Source organism: Dromiciops gliroides, chromosome 1, assembly GCF_019393635.1.
Source record: "Dromiciops gliroides isolate mDroGli1 chromosome 1, mDroGli1.pri, whole genome shotgun sequence".
Taxonomy (NCBI): Eukaryota; Metazoa; Chordata; class Mammalia; order Microbiotheria; family Microbiotheriidae; genus Dromiciops; species Dromiciops gliroides.
Genome location: NC_057861.1, coordinates 668,697,905 through 668,721,498, shown reverse-complemented (window position 1 = coordinate 668,721,498; position 23,594 = coordinate 668,697,905). Strand labels below are relative to the sequence as shown.

At 36.4% G+C, this 23,594-nt stretch overlaps 1 protein-coding gene across 3 annotated transcripts in view; it reads right to left on the bottom strand.

Moving 5' to 3' along the window:
* Positions 1-23,594, bottom strand: part of SETD2 (SET domain containing 2, histone lysine methyltransferase) — a 153,441-nt gene that overhangs the window by 63,046 nt on the left and 66,801 nt on the right. For 2 of the 3 annotated variants that reach the window (XM_043994791.1, XM_043994800.1), the window contains exons 10-12: positions 17,237-17,371; positions 15,803-15,922; positions 14,003-14,680 (exon numbers count right to left, since the gene is read on the bottom strand). In XM_043994791.1, the coding sequence (XP_043850726.1) occupies positions 14,003-14,680; positions 15,803-15,922; positions 17,237-17,371 (933 nt within the window). Of the gene's footprint in view, positions 1-10,994; positions 11,163-14,002; positions 14,681-15,802; positions 15,923-17,236; positions 17,372-23,594 lie in introns of all 3 variants that reach the window. The other variant, XR_006355648.1, reaches the window with a different exon arrangement.

Sequence of the window (23,594 nt, the reverse complement as noted above, 5' to 3'; positions counted from 1 at the left end):
AGTACTAAAAAGCAGCAAAACTATTTGGAACCAGTTTAAAAACCACACATCTGGGGCCAGCTAGGTGGCACAATAGATAAAGCACTGGCCCTGGATTCAGGAGGACCTGAATTCAAATCCGGCCTCAGAACTTGGCACTTACTAGCTGTGTGACCCTAGGCAAATCACTTAACCCTCATTGCCCCCGTGGAAATTTATTTTGATTTGGGGACCCTACCTTTAGGCTGACATTAGAAAGCCTTAGGCCCTCAGGGTCTCTCCCCCTCCTCCTCAGCTTCAGCTGAGCGGAAAAAGCCCCGTGGGCTATACAAGACGCTGCCCCCAGCTCCCTCTGACCTGAGCCTAAAGATCGCGGATAGCCTGTGCTGAGACATGAGCTGCTCTAAACTTCCACACACACCCCCTCCAAAAACTACACACCTACCCACCACAGTTGAAGAGTAGAAAACAACAGGTATATAATACAGAAGAAAACAAGTTAAAATTACTAAACTACAATTCACTCCATATATCAAAGTTAAGATCTAAATATACAAATGAGATGTAAAAGGTCATATCAAAAACAAATTAGAAGAGCAAGCAATGAAAGACCTTTCACAGCCATGGAGAAAGGAAAAGTTCATGACCAAATAAAGAATACAGAGAACTACAAAGGACAAAATGGACAAATTTGAACTGGACAAATGTAAAACTGAAAAGTTTTTGTACAAACAGAATCAGGGTAGTCAAAACTAAAACCATTAACTGAGAAAAAAAACAACCTTTTCATTATGCTTTTCTGATAAACCCTGATATACTAGATATATAAGGAATTGACTCAAATATATAAGAACAGGAAACCATAATCCAGTGGCTAAATGGTCAAAGAACAAAAAAAGGCTGTTCTCAAGCTATCAATAGACATGAAAAATTCCCCAAATCCTTGTTATAGAAATGATTATAACAACTTTGAAGTTCTATTTCATACCTTTCATAATGGCAAAAATGATAATTTTTGGAGGGGTTATGTGAAAACAGAACTGCATTCACTCAGCCATCTAGGAAGCAATGTGGAATTTTACCTCCCAAATATACTATACAACCCCTTTGAATCCAACCATTAGGTCCATATACCAAAGAGATCAAAAAGGGAGAAAAGGGCTCATATGTACAAAAATATTATGGCAGTTCTTTTTTGTAGTATCATAGAACTAAATGGAAATCTATCAACTGAGGAATGAGTATACAAATTATGGCTTATTAAAGTAACGGAATATTATTATGAAACAAGAAATGATCAAACTATTTCAGAGAAACCTGGGAAGACTTGTATGAACTAATACAAAGTGAAAACTGAAAATAAGAACAATTAATAAAACAACACGGTATATAAAGGAATTTGAAAAACTTAACTCTGGTCAATGCCAAGACCAACAACTCATAAGGATCAAGGAGAAAACATATTATCCCTCCCAATGTTTTTGGGCATTGTAAATGTTTGGATTTGTTTTTCTTGACTTTACTTATCTGTTAAAAGGGCTGAATTTTTCTTTCTTTTAAGTGTGGGAAGGACTATTTTGGAGGGACAAGGCAATTAACATTATTTCTTATCCCCACCCCCAAACTGAAAAGAAACAAAAAATATCACTGAGGAGTGGTTTTAAATGCCCCCCAGAAACTTAGAAAGTAACAGGTTCAGTTTATTATATTATTTTAAAGAAGCAAGCTCTATGTTAGAAACTTGTAGTTTCAAATATAGTACTCTTTTTCTGTTCCTTGGAGATAAACATATGACTCCAAAGAACTTTCTCTTCTCGTTAGGATCCAATGACTGAGGACTAATCTGGACTTGTTTCTTTAAAAACAACAACAACAACAACAACAAAACATGATGAAAATAGAAAATACTGGACATTGAGTCTTAACTAACACTTGATATTTTTGTGACTTAAAGGTCAGTCTGAGTCTCAATTTCCTCATTTGAAAAATGGGGCGAATATTTTGTATTAGTAACATTGAAAAGTGCTTTTTTTCTTACGAGAGGACAAACTGTAAAGCCATAATATAAAGATGAGGTATAAATCATCAATAATCAATTAACAAGCATTTTATTAAGTGCCAGGCAATATGCTAGATGCTAGGGATATCTCCCCCAAAAAAGTTGTTTCTTAAAGGAGCGAGAGCGAGAGGGAGAGCGAGAGGGAGAGCGAGAGGGAGAGCGAGAGGGAGAGCGAGAGGGAGAGCGAGAGGGAGAGCGAGAGGGAGAGCGAGAGGGAGAGCGAGAGGGAGAGCGAGAGGGAGAGCGAGAGGGAGAGCGAGAGGGAGAGCGAGAGGGAGAGCGAGAGGGAGAGCGAGAGGGAGAGCGAGAGGGAGAGCGAGAGGGAGAGCGAGAGGGAGAGCGAGAGGGAGAGCGAGAGGGAGAGCGAGAGGGAGAGCGAGAGGGAGAGCGAGAGGGAGAGCGAGAGGGAGAGCGAGAGGGAGAGCGAGAGGGAGAGGGAGAGGGAGAGGGAGAGGGAGAGGGAGAGCGAGAGGGAGAGCGAGAGGGAGAGGGAGAGGGAGAGGGAGAGGGAGAGGGAGAGGGAGAGGGAGAGGGAGAGGGAGAGGGAGAGCATATGAATGAATGAATCCAGGAGGTCAATAGTTCAAAGTCACAGAGCTCAATAGTTACAGAGGTCAAGAAGGATGAGCTACAATCAATCATGCATGGAACTAGAGCTGGAACAGATAAGGACTCTAGCAATATAGGACAGAGGCTATAAGGTCCAACCACTTTGGTTTAAAGCTTCCTAAAGTACAAGTATTTCTTCCAAACTACCCAGGGAGTAATGTACTGGGGGTAAGAAATTTTCATAAATATGCCAAGGGATATGTGAGCTTACTGAAAATATTGGGGCACTAGGTGGCACAGTGGATAAAGCACCAGACTTGGATTCAGGAGAATCTGAGTTCAAATCCAGCCTCAAACACTTGACACTTACTAGCTGTGTGACTCTGGGCAAGTCACTTAACCCTCATTGCCCTGCCCTCCTCCCCCCCAAAAAATACTGGAAGCAGGTAGAAATTTTAGAAATATTTAAAGAATTTTTTCTAATAGGTCATTTATATGAAGTAATAGCAATTTTGCATGTCCCTAATTAACTATGGATTCCTAGAACTGGGTGGCATATACAAATGTCTTGTTCCTATGCAGAAGAGGATATGGGAGGATTTCAAATTTTGTATTTATGATTACTAGAATCAAAATAATTTTTTAAAAAATAAAGCAGCATAAGCAATAGGAAATACACAACTTCCATACTGGCGGAGAACTACATTTTGGGAATGAATCTCAGTTACTCCCCATGATGACTTAGCCAGAATAGAATTTTTTTTGGTAATATTTTTATATTTCTGAAATGAGACTGAAGGCTTTTGGAATTCAAGCACAGTGCAGAAACCCTTGAGAAAGGAGTGTAAAGCAACCATATAAAATGGCTTAAGAAGAAGGCAACTCAGGACTCCACTTTTTTTTTTTTTTTAAGGCACACAGCATGAAATAGTGGAAAGGACACTGGATTTAGAAACGATCTAGTTGAATCCCCACTTTACAAGGTAGGAAATTGAGACCATGCCTATGGTCATACTGCTAGTTAATGTTAAAGACTGAAAATAAATCTTCAAATTTTACTCTCTAAGGTCTCATTTGGTTCTACATTTCTATAAAACCTATTCCTCTGTGGATGAAGTTGTTTCTTCCAATAAAACTTATTTTACTATCTAAAGTGTGTAGAATCTAAAGAGAAAATAAAATCCAAGGAAGAACTTCCATCTACTCAAGCCCCTGAAAGCTCTGAAAACACTTTCCCTTAATTCCTTCTATAAAAACATAATATGGAGCACCCTCACCTGCTTTCCAAAGGTGGGAAAATACTCATTCTACAGGAATGAAAAAGCTGCTCAAGGCAGCTCAAAGTAAATCTAATATCTCATTTAACACCCTCCTATATAACCCTTTTCTGGCTTTTAGAACATTAGTCTTCTCTTTGTTCTCTTCTCTCTAGCCATTCCATCTTGAACATGTCTGCTCGAGTCTACTTCCATAGGTGATCATTGCTCCATTTATCCCAGTTTTTACTATCATGTTGCCTTCACTTGCTAAGTTTCCTATGGTAAGAGTGCCCTATTTCCCATCTCTCTCTTGTTTCAACTTTTACCCAAGTATCGGGTCCCATTTTAAATACCATGTGTTCTAAGAAGCCTTCGTTGACCCTCCCAGGTGGAGATATTCTCTCCATCAATTTCTTATTCTGTATTTTTTGTTACTGTAGAAATGACTGCATAAGGAATATGTTTCATATCCTTTTTGCTCCATAAAGGCAAGGATTCTATCAAATTTATTATACCTATATCTAAGATAATATTTTGGTCATCATAAGGACTCATTAATTTTTAGTTGATAATTGCTGGGATCATCACAAAAAATATTGGAGGAAAAAAAAAAAGGGAAAACCTCTTCTCCTTATTTAAGTCTAGTTCATTCACACTGAGAATATTACATGCAGTTTGGCTGTACCATTATATAGGTTAGACCTTTGCTAGAGGAGTAACAACTAAAGCTATGTGAAGGAAGTATTGGAGAGGTGAAAAAATTAGGGCAGGGATAACAATTAGAAAGCAATAGTCTAGGCCAAAAAAGTGATAAGGGACTTAACTTGAATGGAAGTCATTTAAGCATAATAAATGGGAACAGAAACGTTTCATGTTGTGAAGACAAACAATAAGATTCAGGAACTGAATAGGTGGTTGAGAAAGCAAAGAGAAAAGAATAACTATGAGGTTCTGATAACTATATAGATGGTAATACCTTGGACAGAAATAAGGACATTTGGAAAATAATCTGGGCTTTGGAGAAAGATAATCAACATTGTTATAAACATATGGATTTTAGAAGGCCTGCAGCACAGTTCTAAATGGCCAACAGGCAGCAGCTAATGCAGAACTTGAGCTCAGAAAAGACTAGGGGTTAGATATAAAGATCTGGGAGTCATCTGCAAAGAGATAATTCAACCCATGTGAAATCATAAGGCAACTAAGTGAGAGAGTTCAAAAAGGGAAAAGTATCCAGGGCACAGCCTTAGGAAACATGCATAGTCATGAGTCATGTTGTGAATGATGATGGATCTAGCAAAGGAGTCTAAGGAGGAGCTGTCATGTAGGAGAAAAAGAACCAAGAAAGCAGACTTTGGGGCAGCTAGGTGGTGCAGTGGATAGAGCACTGGCCCTGGAGTCAGGAGGACCTGAGTTCAAATCCAGCCTCAGACACTTAACACTTACTAGCTGTGTGACCCTGGGCAAGTCACTTAACCCCAATTGCCTCACTTAAAAAAAAAAGAAAAGAAAAGAAAGCAGACTTGAAAATCACAGAAAGAGGTGATCGACATGCCAAATGTTGTAGAGAACTCCAGGATAGGCAGTGGAAAAAAAAGGATATCCAAGTAAATATGAAAGTGATCACTTGTAACTCTGGAAAAGATAAATTTAATAGAGTGATAAGGTTAGAAGCTGGATTGTAAGAGAAGTAAAGTAAGAGAAGTAACTAGTACAGGAAGATTTTTAGGGAGTTTGGCTGAGAGGGAAAAGATCTAAGAGCATCAAGAGGTTCTGAGTTCTAAAACAGGGAAGAAGCAGAAGATCAAATAACCTCCATTTAAAAAAAAAACAAAAAACTAAATTGTGAATCATTGCCTTGCTGAAAATAACCACATGCTTCCCAGCAGATCATCCCCCACTATTGCTGTTATTTTGTATACAGTATATTTCATTCTGCTTCAGTACATCTAGGTCTTTCCAGGTTTTTCTGATAGTATCCTGCTCATCATAACCTGTATATAGTACCTTAAACTTGACAGAGAATTTTCTTCCTAATAGCCCAGCAAAGTAGGTACCATACAGTTTGCCATTATAATCAATCATCATAACTATTTCCCTCCATCCTATTCCCTTCCCTGAAGGACTTATGAAAATTGCAACCCATTAGAAAGAACTGAAAGTATCTGAAAACAGATGGAAACACATTAAAAAAAATTTTTTTCCTCTTTGACAATTCCTTAATCGGAAGGGTTTTTTTGGTTTTGATGTTTTTTTTTTTTTACACTGTTTTCTCTCACAACCTAGATAATGTGAGAATGTTTTCCATGACTACTCATGTATAACTTATTTTGAATTGCTTGAATTCTTGGGGGGGGGGGATGGAGGAAGAGAAGGTGGAACACAAAGTTTTAAAAATCGATGTTAAAATTTGTTTTTACATATATTTTGGAAAATAAAATTTTATTCAATACAAAAAAACCCAAAACTAAATTGTGTGGAAAGGTTGTCTGTTGAAAAAGGGCTCAACCAGAATAGAAGTTTTTATGAATTTTAAGAGACAAATAGAGCGCTAAAATCTCCTTTTTTAAAAAAGGAATCATATGAATGGAAAGCAACCCAAGTGTCACTAGCAGTAAGTGTGGAAAGAGAAAAAAAAACCAACAACTACTAGAGATCTTAATGGATTAAGAGTTATCATGGTAATATTTTAAGCATATCCACAGTATGAAGAGATTGTGAAGCAAACTTCCAAGAGGACAAAGATTGCTTTACTTTACTTTGCATGTTATCAAAAAAGTAGTTTCACATAGTTGACACTCAAATATTTATTGAGTGATAAGTGACAGTGTGGGTCATGCAGAAGAAGCACACTTCCTATTCTTAAAAGCTTACAATTTATTACCAAGGTTGACTGTACAGTGTCCTTCTCTGGTCTGTTTCCTTTGTTCCCTACAGCCAATTAGTTATCTATCTATTGGTATCACCTCTAAAATCTCACAACTACCTCCTTTACACTGCAACAGCTTTCCTTATTAACATTCTAGCTGCTAATCAATTTGTCTTTCACTACAATTGTCAAAGTAATCTAGTAAAGTACAATTAGGTCACTGTTCTGCTATTCACTGCCTAAAATAATCTGGTTTTAATCTTTTTGCCCTATCACAACCATCTAGAGCCTAATTTCCAAATTTGTTTTGTTCTACTATCTTTTACATTCTGGCCAAACTGGACTACTAGTCCTGCCCTCTCTTAATATCAGGATACTTGCATAGAACTAACTCCTTCCCAACATCTTTCTCTTCCTTCAAAACCCACCTCAAATACCAGTTTTCTTTGATATCCTGCCAGCTACAAGTGATTGTTCCTCAATCTTATCCTTTTGACCTCTATGAATTCTGAAATGTATTTTACTTATATATGTATTCTAATTCTAATAGATTTTAGCACCCTTGAAGACAAGCACTGTCACTTTACATCTTAACATTCCCAATGCTTACCACATGCATTATACACAGTAAGAGCTCAATAAGTATTTGTTAAATTGAACACAAAGAAGATGACTACTTTTCTGTAAAACTTTGAATATACTGGTGTCTGAAAGACTTGATTGACTTCAAAAAAGGATATCCTTCCTGGAATATCCTTCGAATCTGACATATGCACTTAAAATTCTCATACTATTTTATAGGTTGGATTCAATTTGATGAGTATTTATTATGTTCTGGGTAACTAAAACAATAAATTTTTCAGCCAGATATCTTTGAGGTTATTTTTTGAGTTAATTTCCACCAGTTTATAGACATGAATTTTCTCAGAATTGCTCCTATTATTTCCTGACCAAAAAGCAAAGTCATGCTAAGAAATTGGACAGAATGTGTAGGTTAAAAACTTTAAAAGACTTCATTTGGGGCAGCTAGATGGTGCAGTGGATAGAGCACTGGCCCTGGATTCAGGAGTACCTGAGTTCAAATCGGGCCTCAGACACTTAACACTTACTAACTGTGTGACCCTAGGCAAGTCATTTAACCCCAATTGCCCTGGGGGAAAAAAAAAAAGACTTCATTTGAAATGAGAAACTCTGGGATGAATTGACTTGAAACTTCTGTTCTGTGGTAAATTTATTTACCAAAGCATCTACAGAAATAAAAAAAATTATGTAAACTATTAACAACCACATGAAAGAATGCTCCAAATCATTAAAAAAAAATGCAAATCAAACCACTCAAAGTTTTTGACTCATGCCCTACAACAAATCAGCAAAGATAACAAAAGATGGTAATAGTCAAGGTTGGAGGGAATTCTCAAAGTCAGGCTCCCTCATGTTACTGGCGGATCTGGAAATCAGTACAATCATTTTGGAAAGCAATTTCAATTTATGCACATAAAGCAAATAAAATATTCATACCCTTTGATAGAAGATTCTATTACTGGCCTTGTACTCCAAAGAGTCCATTGATAAAAAGTTCCCATATATACAAATATATAGTGAAACTTTTTGGTGATAATTTAGAATTGGAAAGAAAGTATATACCTATCAGTTGAAGAATGGCTAAGCAGATGAATAAAATGGAACATCACTATATTGTAGAAATGAAGGTGATGAATTCAAGAAGCATGAAAACATCTTCCTGAATTGATGAAGAGTACAATTAAGCAGTCAAGAAAACAGTATTAATAATGATAAAAAAAATTTTAAGTAAATAAAAAGACACTCATACCCAACCTCTTTGCAGAGGTGGAAGGTCAACAAGTGTCATACACTGCAAATATTTTCAAATTTTTTAAACAATACCCATCAGTTATGCTGATTTTTCCCCTTATTTTTCTTTTTGTCAAAAAAATACTCTGTTAAATGGGATAGCTTTTGGGGATGGAAAAAAAAAATGAATGCCAGGGAAAATTATAGAAATAAAAGAAACCCTCAATAAAAACCTACTCAAAATTTTTTTTTAAATAATGCTCTTATTAAATATTTGAGGTTATTTGCCACTTAGGCTACTGGACAAACACATGGCTCAGTTATACTAAGCCAGACATGCACGTGAATAGCTATTTGTTGATTAATACTTTGATATAGCAATATTTGAAAACCCTACCCTCAATTCAATTTAACTTAAGTCACTATCTCATACTTCTAAGCTAACTTGTCTCCTAATACTTAAAAGCACAAAAGTACATTGTTCCTTCCTCAAAAAACAAATAAATAAATAAATCTGAGAAAAATCACTGACAAAACAATTTTAAGTTAATGCAGTGACTTTGTAGAGGTTGTTGGGAGTTTCTGGAGAACCCAGGACACTTTTTACCAAATTAGAATTGAATTAAGTTACAATTTACACTAGTACTACATTAGTTATTTGTGCCCGAGTTATGTTGTCGAATCATCTAAATTTCTTCTGGCTTCTTCACATTTTCTTTCTAAATTCTTTTGAGCTTATAACCGTACCTAATCCATTAGATATGCTGTCACTTAGGACAATTATGCCTTCTTAGGGTTGAATTATGCGCCATCCTAGGGTTGAATGGACTTTGTGTCTGACCCAATAAAATATCTCTATGTTTCTTATGAATAATAATAAAAAAAACAGGTACCACCTGACACCTATCAGATTGGCTAATATGACAAAAAAGAAAAATAATAAATGTTGGAGAAGCTGTGGAAAAATTGGAACACTAATGCATTGTTGGTGGAGCTGTGAACTGATCCAACCATTCTGGAGAGCAATTTGGAACTAAGCCCAAAGGGTTATAAAGCTGTGCATACCCTCTGACCCAGCAATACCATTATTAGGTCTTTTCCCTAAAGAGCTCATAAAAAAGGGAAAAGGACCCACATGTACAAAAATATTTATAGCTGCTCTTTTTGTGGTGGCAAGGAATTGGAAACTGAAGGCATGCCCATCAAATGGTGAATGGCTGAACAAGCTGTGGTATATGAATGTAATGGAATACTATTGTGCTGTAAGAAACCACGAGCAGAAGGATTTCAGAGAAACCTAGAAGGACTTGCATAAACTGATGCTGAGATGAGCAGAACCAGGAGAACACTATACATAGTATCAACAACACTGTGTATTGACCAACTGTGATAGACTTAGCCCTTCTCAGCAATACAATGGTCTAAGATAGTTCCAAAGGACTCAAGATGGAAAATGCTCTCCAAATCCAGAAAAAAAAGAACTGTGGAATCTAGATGCAGATTGAAACCTACTATTTCTACTTTTTTGAGGTTTTTCCCTTTTGCTCCGATTCTTCTTTCATAGCATGACTAATGCAGAAATATGATAACCTATATCAGATTGCTTGCTGTCTTGGGGAGGGAGAAAAATCTGAAACTAGAAATCTTATAAAAAGAAATGTTGAAAACTATCTCTACATGTAACTAGAGAATAATAAAATACTTTTATGATTAAAAAAACCCAAACTCCTCAAATGTCTTAAAATAAAGATGAGTAAGAGGGAAGGGTCAAATGCAGGTAACTAGAAGTACCGAACTTATCACCTTACAAGGACTCCTTCTGTCTTTAAATTTCTTATTATTAAGCTGCAATGGATAAATTTCATCTTTCCTCTGGCTACATATTCACCACAAGCATCAAAAGAAAAGACTCTTGAAATATTAGCCACTACAGTCTCCAGTTACTCAATGTCAATGGATACTAGTCATTTCACAGGAGTCTTACCTCCTTTTCTCAGGATCCAACGACGACAGATGTTTTTAGTCATCTTGAAGAGGAGCTGCATTTAACCATTACCTGTTTACCTGCTGCAAACTGTCATAACCTGTTGGACCTTGGGTACATGTTCAGCATAGGGGATGTTGCACAACAATTCCTTTTCCAACTGGAATTGCATGCAGGTGCCCCTGCTGAAAATGTAGACCAGTAAAGGCTGTGCATATGAATATGTATAATGTGGTAATGTGTGTGACAAAGAAGTACATGTTATTGGTGTTCCTCCCAGGTTCTGTAACTTAAGGAGTGAAAATGTGTGAGCCTTGTATAGCCAAGGCAGCTGTCCTGTGTATATAGGTATAGAAAAGATAGCTCACTTAATCCTTTCACGCCAGGAGTCGGGATTTTCCCGGAACGACGTCCATTGTCGGCAATGGACGCACCAAAATAACGCCGGCGCCAGTGAGTTAACCACCTCTGTCCTCTTTTCACCTATTATATTTTTCATGCATCATCCAGCTTCCCAACCATCTTCCTGTTTCTTCACAGAATGCACGCTAGGTTCTCTCTTTTCTTCAGCACGGAGTTGAAAATGGAGTTGAGAAAAGGAGACACATGGTCAGCTGGTGATGTTAACAAGCTCCTTGCTGCCCTGAGAAGCTAGATGGAAATGGTTCAAGTTACAAGGGGGATCATCATCAGATCTGGGAGGACAAAGCTTAAGTCATGAGTCTTCATACCCTCATCCCACCCTCTCCTATTCTTATTTCTAACGATGATCCACATTTTCTATAATTACTATAAAATCAGGTTTAAGAAAACTTGTGAATTCACCTTTCAGGGGGTAAGGTAAAGTGAAACATATGTCCAATAATGATCCAATTGCCCAAGAAGGTCAAGAAACCATGGACTGAATGAAATAAAATAGCAGATATCATAATCTATTGGCTAGTAAATTTGCATTTTGGACTTTGAACTTAAGGACTTTAAACTTCAAGGACATTTCTTATCAATTTGTATCTATTTTCATACATAGGTGAAAGTCAGACAGAAGTAGTTAACTCAGTGCCCCGATAGTACCAAACAAATACGCTAGATTATTATATTAAGAAACAAACAAACCATGTATAAGTTTATAGACAAAATAACTTGTTGTGTGGGTATCATGTTTTCAGATGCAGAGATAAAATGCCAGCTAGATTGATAAAAAAACTAAGTTAACTACAGCAACCTTATCCCCATTTCTGAGTTCAGAGCCATAATAAATGGTAACTGAAGTCATAGTTATATTAAAAATTTCTCAGGATCAATGATATAACAAGAGCAAAGCTCAAAGGCAAGTACAGAATTTCACAGAGATGCAAATCTGTATGAAGAATGATTTCAGAACAAATTAAATTTTGCAGAAAGAGAATTGTATTCAGTGGCTCTAGATGACAGGAGTGTCAAGATGAAGACAAAGTATAAACTGAAAAGTATACAGTCTCAAGTAGTAGAAAAAAAAATCCTAAACCTCAAGCCCACAGGATCAGGCTACATGATACTGAAATTTTTTATTTAGGTACAATAGTTTTGAAAAGGTTAGAGAAGGAAGTAACACAGATGTCAACTTCACAAATTTGCATTTTGGAGGACAATTTTAAATTGCCACAATTAATTTCAATTGGGTTAATAATATTAGACACATTCAACTATAACCAATACTATATACTAATTATATAAAAAACAAGCGGGGCAGCTAGATGGCACAGTGGATAAAGCACCGGCCCTGGATTCAGGACGACCTAAGTTCAAATCTGGCCTCAGACACTTGACACTTACTAGCTGTGTGACCCTGGGCAAGTCACTTAATCCTCATCGCCCCCCCCCCCCACACAAAAAAAACAAGCAAAAATGTCTTTCCAGAAAGCTTGACAAAAACAGATTTTCAAAAAATTATTTTTATACCCATACTAGGCAAAGTAAGATAATCACAATTACACTAGCTGTTATGAAACATACTGGGCAACGAGGTAAACACAGAATCCACCACGGAAGCCATTACTCACTGAGGCAACCATACTTGAACTCTCTAAATTTAAATCCTGTATTTCTTCTGCAGCAGGGAAAGCACAATACATTTACAATAACCTCTTGCATGTTCCCATCCCCACCTTACCTACTATATTGCCACCTTGGTATGGAATCTGCTTAACCCTTCCCAACATATTTCTTCTTCAAGGGATCTCTCCTGCCTTGCTTTACCAGGTGCTCAAAAAAAAAAAGTTTCCTGAATGAATTACCCTACATCTTTTGGGTTTTTTTTTTAAACTAATTCTGATTATGATAGTGCTTATATTCCATCATTGGCATATTCACTGTGAATCCTTTCCACCTTTCCGTAAGATTAGACAGAAAAAGGATGTGTTCCATGAATTGTTACAGTGGGCAGCTAAGTGATGGAATAGTGGCATAAATAAGGAAGCAGTCAAGGGTGTACAAGAATCTATAACAACACATCTCAAACTGCTCAACCCTCAAAGAGTGTCAAGACAACAATGAATAGATATGGTATCTATTCAACAAAATGGAAAAAAAAAAACAAATCACTTTAGTCTGTCTATGTAAAAGGTTTGGGGCCAAATTAGGTAAAACCTCACAGGCTGCCTTTAAGCAGCAGCCCCACTGGATCTGAATTAGCAGTCTGTCATTCCTGTTTCTTAAGACAAGAGTGAAATCTGAATACTTCTGAGATTCCTCAGATGATCTTGGTGCTGCCACTAAGGGCCATGACCATGTAGGGGTCCACAATGGGATGATAGAAACCTTAAAGACAAGAGGGCCAAGAACCTAGAATCCTCTTGGTTATTAAAATCTGAAATCCAGGTCTGAATGGGCCACGTTTCTAGCCTCACATTAGTTCAGAATCAGATCACCATGAGGTAATATTGTGTTGCTATACTACTCTTCCAAAAAGTGATCATGGAAATGGCATAAGGGTCACTGATCTCTACTCTCTTCTGACAAAAAAAATATCTGAAGGAAGATTTTCTGAGATAAGGTAATATCAATCTCTTTGATCAGGGATAGAAATAAAATACAACATTTTAAGCAGAAAAGCAACCCGCAATCACTGAATAAGATACTGGGGCCAACCAGACCTTTATTTTTGAAGAAGATCCTATGGTATGTTGCTTTACTGAAAAAAGTTTTTTCATGGTGATAATATTTTTTTTGTGTGGTGATATTTAATATTGTGACAAAAAACTGAAAATCAACAAAGGTCACTACCAATGGGGAAAATGAGTCATCTAAACAACTTGCCTCTTATAAACCTTACCTGCCTGAGGCTACAATCAAGGCAAAACATTGGAAATGAATTTAGCATTAACAGACATTGCCAATTCCAAGAAAGCAACCCTTTTTGTGTGTGAAATATAAATGAAGAAATTTAATTTAGATTTGAAGTTCAATGAAGAAATCTATTACATTGTTAAAAACTAATCACAATTTACTCTTACCTTTAGGTCTTTCCAACTATCTAGGAGCTTAGTGGCCAGATCACTTATATCCACTGTTTTATCTGGCTGTTCTTGACTCCTCTCACTTTCCACATCAGATACACCCTCCTCTTCATCTTGGGAAGGTGTTTCCATAGCAATAGGTTCGTCTAGCTTTGGGCCATTACTCTCTTTGGCCTCAGCTTCATGCTCAGCCTCTGGCTCTGAGGCAAGCTGTTTACTGCTGTCCACTGGGGTTTCAATGTCACCTTTGGTCGGTGGCAAGTGCTGTGGGGTAAGCTGCTGTGGTTGCAGTGGCTGTGGCTGTGATTCTTCATCTTCTTCCACAGGAGCATTTTCTAATGGGTCAAGGTCGTCTTTGCCATCCTTGCCTTCTAGCTCACTGGTAGCATCAGAGATTGCACTGTCCATACTATTTTCACTTATAATTTTAAGTCTACGAAACACAAGTTTTTTTGGAGTATCTGTGTCAGCTTCTGTGTTCGGCTTGGTAGAAGGATCAGGTGTGTTGAGTGGTGTGTGCGCACGTGATGTATTCTCACTGGAATAACCATCACCTTCACTGAAGTGGGGGACAGCAGTCTTGGTTTGAGACCAGCGCTGGATGATTGGAAGTACTTTGCTCTCCTCCAACATGTTTTTTGTAGGAATAGGCAAATGTTCCAAGGTCTTTATAATCTGATTAAACACAATTTTGACAAAAATTCATCACTTTATACTGATCACTTTTTAAAACCTTGGAGCAAAGCTTAAAAATTTCATGGAAGTGCTTTATTTTTCTTTCTTTCTTTCTTTTTTGCCACAAGCTTATGCAAAATCCCAGGCATATAATATATACAGGATCAGCTTCCTACAGAATAAAAACTGAACTATAAAATCTATCAAGACTGAACCACAAGGATGCAAGCAGGTTAAAGGGATCATCCAAAATATTTTGTCTCTTATTAAGGTTCCATGCACTATGATAAACTCAAACTCTTTGCCACCAAAATAAAATAAAGTTCAAAATATATTTTTTCTCCTTCGCCCACCCCAGAAATAAAAAGAATTGGTTCCCAGGCTTAGCTGTGTGACTTTTTGGCAAATAATGTTATCAACCCTCAGTTTCTTATATTATAAAATTAAATGACTAGACATCCTCCTCTAAAGCATCTTTCAGCTAAATCAGGTTATATGATCTTCCAACCACCCCCCCACCCCGCACCCCATAAAGGCTGAGAAAATAAAGCACATTCCTCACTGAAGAATGGTACTTTTTTTCAGAAGAAATGTAGTGTGATAGCTACACAACCAAGGAACACCTAGGTTCAAGTCCCAGATTTATCATATTTTGGCTATATAACCCATGGCAAGTCACATAACCTCTTATTGCCTCCAGACAATAAAGGCTGGAACAAGTGCAAATCTACTTTGGTAGAAGGAATATTCTGACCAAATGTTGCGTACCCTAATGAAAAGTATAGGTACAAACCAAAAATAAAACAAACAAAAATTCATTCATTGACAAAACCCCATCATATAAAATCATTAATTGAAGGGCATTAGCAAATATACAAAAGAAAAAATGGGATCTTATGTTTTTATATTGCTAGCAAAGTTGATATATAAGTTCGTTATTACTAATATTTCATATGCTCCCAAAAGTGTATAATGGATTAAGTTCTTACCTCCATACCTAAATCATTATTATGGAAGTATAAATTACTAAAATTGGGTCACATGTAAAGACCTCTATCAAAGTTATTATAAAAAATTAAAGGAGAGCCAAATATTAAATAATAAAAAGTAAAAATTATTGACCTCTTCCTGTAGCTTCTGATTGTTTCCTCGACCGTCACCTAGCTCTGCCATCCAAATCCATAGAAGAGATAGACCATGGCATTCTAGGAAGGACTTTAAACAGGACTGAGACTGGGTGTGCTTTAAAATCAAGGAAAAAGTTAAGTGAAAACACAATATATAGGAACATTCCAACTCTTATCTGCCAAAACTTTATATAGTCACTTGACAATTAGAATCAATGCTACAAAATTGATTTAAATATAAAAAGTTATAATACTATCATGTCATAAAAATATACTTTGGGGGAAAACGGCATTCTAGGTAAAGCACTATAATATAGAAACATATGAAGGATAACAAAATAATTGCTTGCTATTAAATGGTTAAGAAGTTAATTGTTGGTTGGTTGGCTGTTTTTGTTTTTTACCAACTCTACCAAAGTATGCCTTAAATTAATTTTTTTCTCTTAGATTTTGTCATTCTGCCCCAAAAGAAAGAGGCAGCATGGTATAGCAAATAGAATAAGACATGGCTTTAAAGCCAGCGAAGACCCAAGACGCATACTGTTTATATATAATTGCTATTAATTATGTTAACATATTTTGATATATTAAAGTTTCAAAAAAATTCATTTACAAATACCAAAATATGAAGAAATGCACCAGTAAGAATTAATTCCTTTTTTAAGACTTAAATGGACATTTTCCTGTTTTCCTTTTCCCCATTGCACACACTATTTGTAATGTCCACTTACTAAAGGGGAGTGCTCCCTTTAGTTTATTGTCAATGCAAGCTGCTCAATTTCTTCTCTCTTTTCATTCCCTTTACAATCTTAGTCATAAGTTTCTGTAATGTTATTGCTTCATTAAGGAAACAATTGTTTCTTAACAAATGTAATGGGCTTTTTGTCAATGCCCAAAGGTCCCAACCAGAGATTAATCTAGACTGACTGAATTAAGTGATTAACTCACTTAAAGTTGACTTGCTTGAAACCACACCTGCCTGACTCCAAAGAGGGAGTATTCTCAGAGGCTGTGGACTATGACATCAACACAAAACCACCCTCAAGTCCAGTGAACCAATGGATTTGGATGATGCTAACCAATCAGCTTGAAGCAATGTGTAAGGACTGCCTCTCCTCCTGTCCTATAAAAAGCTTCCACATGCAATTTGTTCCAGCAGTTTGTGGCTGAAGCAGGCTATTGGTGGAGGGCTTAAGGAAGAACCAGACCAGGCTGGAGCTCTAGGCTAGATAGGCCTTTTCTTAACTTTCTGAACTCCACATATTCTCTTTTTACTAATACCTGGTATGCTTTAATTTAATGCCCAAAGACTGGTGCTAAAGCTTCTAATTTAAGGCGACCACATATACATATAGTTTTAAACATCACACTTTGACTGATTAAACGTTGGTGTTCATACTTTAGACTAGAAATCAAATCAAATAATCACCTGTATAAGTTTGAGACATGTAAGTTTCTGTTCCAAAGTCTCTATTCTAACCATCAGCCTCGATAAACTGAGCACCTGGTTTTTATCAGAAAGGCCTTCACCATTTTCTAGAAGTGCTTCAAGTTCTCCATCCACCTAGCATGAGGGTAAAACAAAAACAAACAACCTAGATTACAAAAATATCAACTTTTCATAGTTTGAAGTAAAGTAACTGATCAACAAATACTGACTTAGTACTTATGTGACATAATTTGTGCTAGAAGCCAAAAAAGTTATTAAAGTAGAAGATCTGCCCTAAAGGAATTTAAAATTTATGTGAGGCAAATCTAACACACTTCAAGAACAACAACAAAAAATTAAATGTTGACTGATTATATTACTAGAAAAGTCAGAGAAAGCTTCATGGAAGAAATAAGACTTCAGTAAGACTCTGAAGTTGGATACAGGTTAGCTATAGAGAGGAGAGGGCATTCCATTTTAGACAGTTAGAGCAGGAAGGTGATAGGGAAAAAAGAGAATGAGCAAAGCTAAGAAGGAAGAGGTCAGAATGGGTAAATAATGTAAAAGGAGATCAACTTGGCGGGGAAAAAAAGGGCTACGAGCTGATTATAGAGAAAAAAAAGTCAGAAAAATCTGAATTTCTAAGTACTGAGTATGGATAATAACATGATTAATGTGGGTGGGTCTTTTAAAAAGATCAGTCTGGCAATGGTTATACAGGATGGATTTGGAAAGCAAGACTAATGCTAAGTAGCACTATAAGGTCAGAGAAAGAATAGGAGATTTGCAAAATAAGGTATTGTCAGCTAGGGTGATGTATGGCAGGAACCGTATATACCCTGGAGCAATGAAAGCCTGCCAGAAACCCAGAAATCTTGGACAATTGGGCTCTGGCAATACCATAGGCTGAGTTAGCAGACCAACCATGGTGATTAAAAGTCCCCAAGAAATCATAAGAGTCTAGTTGGCATATGGTTACAAGTTATCCCTACTAAATATTGGTGTGATCAGCTTGACAGCCATCAGTAGAATGTGATACACTCTACCATTCTGCTATTACGATAAGGAACTCAAGACACACTGCAACAGCAGAAATACTAAAACATTTCAAGCAGGTGGTGTATGAGTGTGGATGGTGCTGGCCATTAAGCATGCAAAACCTAACTACACATAAAATAGGATAAAGATGTGAATATTTTAAGGATGTGTCAATGCTACATCAAAAAAAAAAATTTGTAAGATCTCACAAGTTACAGGCCAAGGTTTCATATTGCTTTTTATCAACAGTACCCTTAGCTCCAAGATATAACTGCTGACAAATCAAAGGAGAGCACTTACCAAAACCAAAAACCTTCATTCCTCTGCCTATATTAGATAAAATAAGAAAAGGAATAGAAGAACTCCAAAATTCTGAAGAGGAAAAAAAAATGGACATTTCTGGGGTCATTTAAAAAAATTATGGTCAACTCCAGAAACTATATTTATTATGATAAAAGAGCACCTAAGTCCAAAATGATTTTGAAAAGAAGATGGGCATACTTAGATTGAAATTTTGAAAAAACATTGGGAGTTCAATGGCATGAATCCAACTAGCAGGTCAATTATATGTACACAGTAATTTTAAAAAGCCAGTATCTGCTGTAACTATCAAACTATCATAAAATCATAAAATATTCTTTCACAATATTATAAAGAAAATATTAAAAATATTTAGGGCCTGCACATAGCAGTATAATGCAGTAATCACTGTAACGTTAAGAACCATAGGAGTACATCAAGTACATACCCCTAAGGAGAGGCAAACAACCATAGAAGAAGCAAACTGAGTTATTGAGGGCTTAAGGAAAGGCACTTAAAGATACATACTGTGAAAACTTAAACACCATATTGCCCAACTAAAAGAGATTACAAATAATAAAAACAAGAGGAAAATAATCCAGAAAACAAAAAGAAAACAAGAATTCCCGACTCCCTTAAATTAGCAATTGAAACTTAAAATGAAAGTGACATAGTCAAAGCAGTGCAAAATAAACGATTCAATACCAATCAAAAACTTTACTGAGAAGTAAATAAAACGGAACTCCCAAAAGAAGAATATGTGGAAATTATCAAATAAAAAACAAAGTTTTGCATACCATCAGCCTAGTAAACTTAAAGAACAGTCATGTTCTCTCCACATCCAGAAAAAAAGAACTGTGGAATCTGGAAGCATATTGAACCATACTGTTTCTACTTTTAAAATTTTTTTCTTTTTTTTTTGAGGTTTTCCCCTTTTGTTCTAATTCTTCTTTCACACATGACTAATGCAGAAATATATATAATGTGACTGTACATATATCACATATCAGATTGCTTGCTGTCTTGGGAGGGGGGAGAGAAGGGAGGAAGAAAAATTTGGAACTTGAATCTTATAAAAACAAATGTTGAAAACTATCTCTACATGCAAATAGAAAATAATAAAATACTTTGATAATTAAAAAATAGTCATGTCAAGGGAGCTTGATAAATTAGCATCTCCATAAAAGTGGCCAGGCCAGATAAGAACCATAATTATTGGATCAAACACTTCAGAGCTGTGTACAAATTACTAGAGCAAGGTACTCTACTAGCTTCCTCTGTATGAACTTACATATCAATGAGCATGAACATTTCCACATACAAAGCAAAACAGAAAAAGCAACAGCGAATGGTAATCAAGCTGTAAGGCTATTACTCAATTTTTAAAAGTATACATCACATCAAATTTAACAAGATAGTACCTCCCTTCTGCTCTCTTCTGTGCATGTAGGGTTTTAACAATACTTTTCCTCCTTTTCTTCCCATAAGTCATGGACATTTATACCGAAGCATATTTATACCAGTGAACCATAACCCTTTAAATAAGGGTCAATATATGCTTATATACTTTATAGAAAGCATTCAATAGCTTCTATCATGGGGGGAAAAAAGAAACTATAAACTCTTATAACAATAAAAAAAAAATAGGCCGAGTAAAAAGACATGTCCCCCAAATACCAGTAGTGTAAAAAGAATCTTATCAATTCAGCACTGAAAAAACAGCTGGAAAATGCTGTGATATATATTTCCTGGTAGATTATCAGCAACCCTTGAATTCAGTTCTGCACTTATGGCTTATTCACATAATGCCCATATACACACACACATATAAAATGTTATGTAGAAAATAGCAGACCCAAAGACAGTGAGTATAATGCAATAATTGAGGTTCAAGTAGAAAACTTCTTCAATTAAAAACATGACACAAACACAAAAATGTCAAGAACAATTAATAGAAAGTGTGATAATTTTCAGGAAGTTAAACATATTATGGTTCTGCTTAGCCTTCATCCAATGCCATCTCTGGAAAGAGAAGACGGGACAAAAGAAAGCTAGTTTGATGTCTATTCCCACTTATGAAGACCAAAGATTCTTTTCTTTTTTTAAAATTCATTTGTAGATGAAGTTTACAGCCATTTCCACTGACAGTTTCAAAGTACTGAGCAGATGCAATGAAACACTTAAATTTAGTGAATATTGGCTTTTCAGGACTGGAGTCATAATAAACACATTTGGTTTCTTAGAGAAATTACTGCCTTGACGATTTGTAAAGGAAGGCAAATGTAAATAAAGAAATTTCACAGAGTAGAGATGAAGGTTTGGAATTTTGCTGGAATGAAGAATCAGGGTAAGAGATGGTACAAAATGAATTTCTGTGGAAAGGTGTTGAGTTTTCATTGCAAAAACCTTCTTGATATAGTACATACAAAAACTTGGACTTTACACCCTTCCAGCAGATGAAAATGGATGAAAACCTGAAAATATAATTCTATTCTGAACTGATTTTTAAAAATTTGATTCAAGGGGTCAGCTAGGAGGCACAATGGATAAAGCACTGGCTCTGGATTCAGGAGGACCCGAGTTCAAATCCAGCCTCAGACACTAGATACTTACTAGCTGTGTGACCCTGGGCAAGTCACTTAAGCCTCATTGCACCCCCCCCCCCATTGATTCAATATAGCAAAATATAGCTTTAAAGTGTTCTCACAAGTAAAATTAGGCAAGATTACATGATGCCTATGACTAAAGAAATTACATTTTCCAATATTGCAATAACTGCTGACACCCAGAAAGGTTAAAGAGGCCTATAACAGTAAGTAAAATCTGAACAAAAGTCTTTCTTCCTAATAAAAGTCAAGTATTCTATATGCTCTTATTCATACTGGGATTGCATTGCCTCCCCTGAGAACAAATTTTCCTTACTGAAAATCATACTAGGGAGCAGCTAGGTGGTGCAGTGGATAAAGTACCGGCCCTGAATTCAGGAAAACCTGAATTCAAATCTGGCCTCAGACACATGACACTTACTGGCTGTGTCTTAACTTAACACTTATTACCCCGCCAAAAAAAAATCATAACCATAAAAAACATTCTAACCATGAATACTGGAAAGCAAAGATGATGGAAAATAAACACTGCCCAGACAGGCAGCTTTTTGAATCAGTCCAAAAATATGTATATTCTGCACAAGTACTGTAGGAAGAGAATGAACTGGTAAAGCTAAATAGAATTTCAGAAAACACAATATGACTTCAAAGATTCCAAACATCAAACCAATGAGAGAGTTTATATCTAATATTAGGCTAAAAGATTTAAATTTGAGGAACACAATGATCTCAGAAGAACTGAAATCCAAATTAATTCAAAAGGATATGAAAGACATGATAGAGACAAACAAGTTATCACATGCTAATAATGATGACCACATATGAGATTAGGGAAAAAAAAAAAAAGCAAGCCCATTATATTCTCTTTTTTGGGGGGGAAGGGGGGTGGGGCAATGGGGGTTAAGTGACTTGCCCAGGGTCACACAGCTAGTAAGTGTCAAGTGTCTGAGGCTGGATTTGAACTTAGGTCCTCCTGAATCCAGGGCCAGTGCTCTATGCACTGCACCACCTAGCTGCCCCAAGCCCATTATATTCTAAGAATGAGACAACCAATGAATGAGACAATAGATAAACAATACACAGATGCTAGTACCCCTGAGATACTTAAAGAATAAGAGGATTAGGGGCAGCTAGGAAGCCAATGGATAAGCACCAGCCCTGGATTCAAGAGGACCCGAGTTCAAATCTGTTCTTACTAGCTGTGTGTGACCCTGGGCAAGCCACTTAACCCCAATCACCTCAACAAAAAACAAACAAAACCACGTAATTTGGGGGGAAAAAACAACAAAATAAAATACTTAAAAAAAAAAAAAAGCAGGGGGCAGCTAGGTGGCTCAGTGGATAGAGCACCAGCCCTGGATTCAGGAGGACCTGAATTCAGATCCAGCCTCAGACACTTGACACTTAACTAGCTGTGTAACCCTGGGCAAGTCACTTAACCCTCATTGCCCTGCAAAAAAAAAGAAAAGAAAGAAAAGAAAAAAGATATCATGTTCTTTTTCCTCACAGTGGAAGCCACTTCAGAGGTACAGACTGAGCTCCAATCTATATGTACATCCTAAAGTTCTTAGGAAAGTCATGAATGGCATGCAGAAATAAGTATAGTGACTACAGTGGCCTAATTTCATTTTTTTCCTCTAGGCTGACAGCAAACCTATGTAGGAGAGCCTTTCACCTCAATTTTATATTGATAAGTAGAAGGAAGGGAATAGGCATTTATACAGTGTCTACTATGTGCAAGACACTGCATTGAGCTTTATTTATTTATGTAGCCCTAAAAAGGCATTTAATGAGAAAAGCACTTTATATTTTTGACTATCTTGACTGTGGTATCTAATTTTCCCTCCTAAGTTAATATAATTGCTATATGAACCAATGTTTAATATTTTCTAGGGCTTCATTTTGTCTACCTAATGTCCATTATCTAAGTAAGAATGCATATAAAACTAATACCAAAAAAGCCCCATAACTGGGATGAAAATGATTTGCTCAAATTAATGATGAAACAATGTTTAAAAAGTCTCTGAGGGGTAGCTAGGTGATGCAGTGGATAATGGACCAGCCCTGGATTCAGAAGGACCTGAGTTCAAACCTAACCTCAGACACCTGACACTGGCTGTGTGACCATGGGCAAGTGACAACCCTCATTGCCCCACATCAAAAAAGAAAAAAAAAGAAGAAAAAAAAGTTCCTGAAATAACAAGGGGCTCATCTATCTGTAAAACAATCTCCAATAGTGACTAAAAGGATTAAGACTGAGCTTCTATCAATGTTAGTTCCTAGAGTTGCCATGCTTACCCTCTAAATTATATTTTTCCTCAATTACCGAAGAGTCACATAGTTTTTCCCATTTTAAAGTAGAAATAAACAAGCTATTTTCCTTATTATAAAAGTATAGAGGATGGAACACTTAC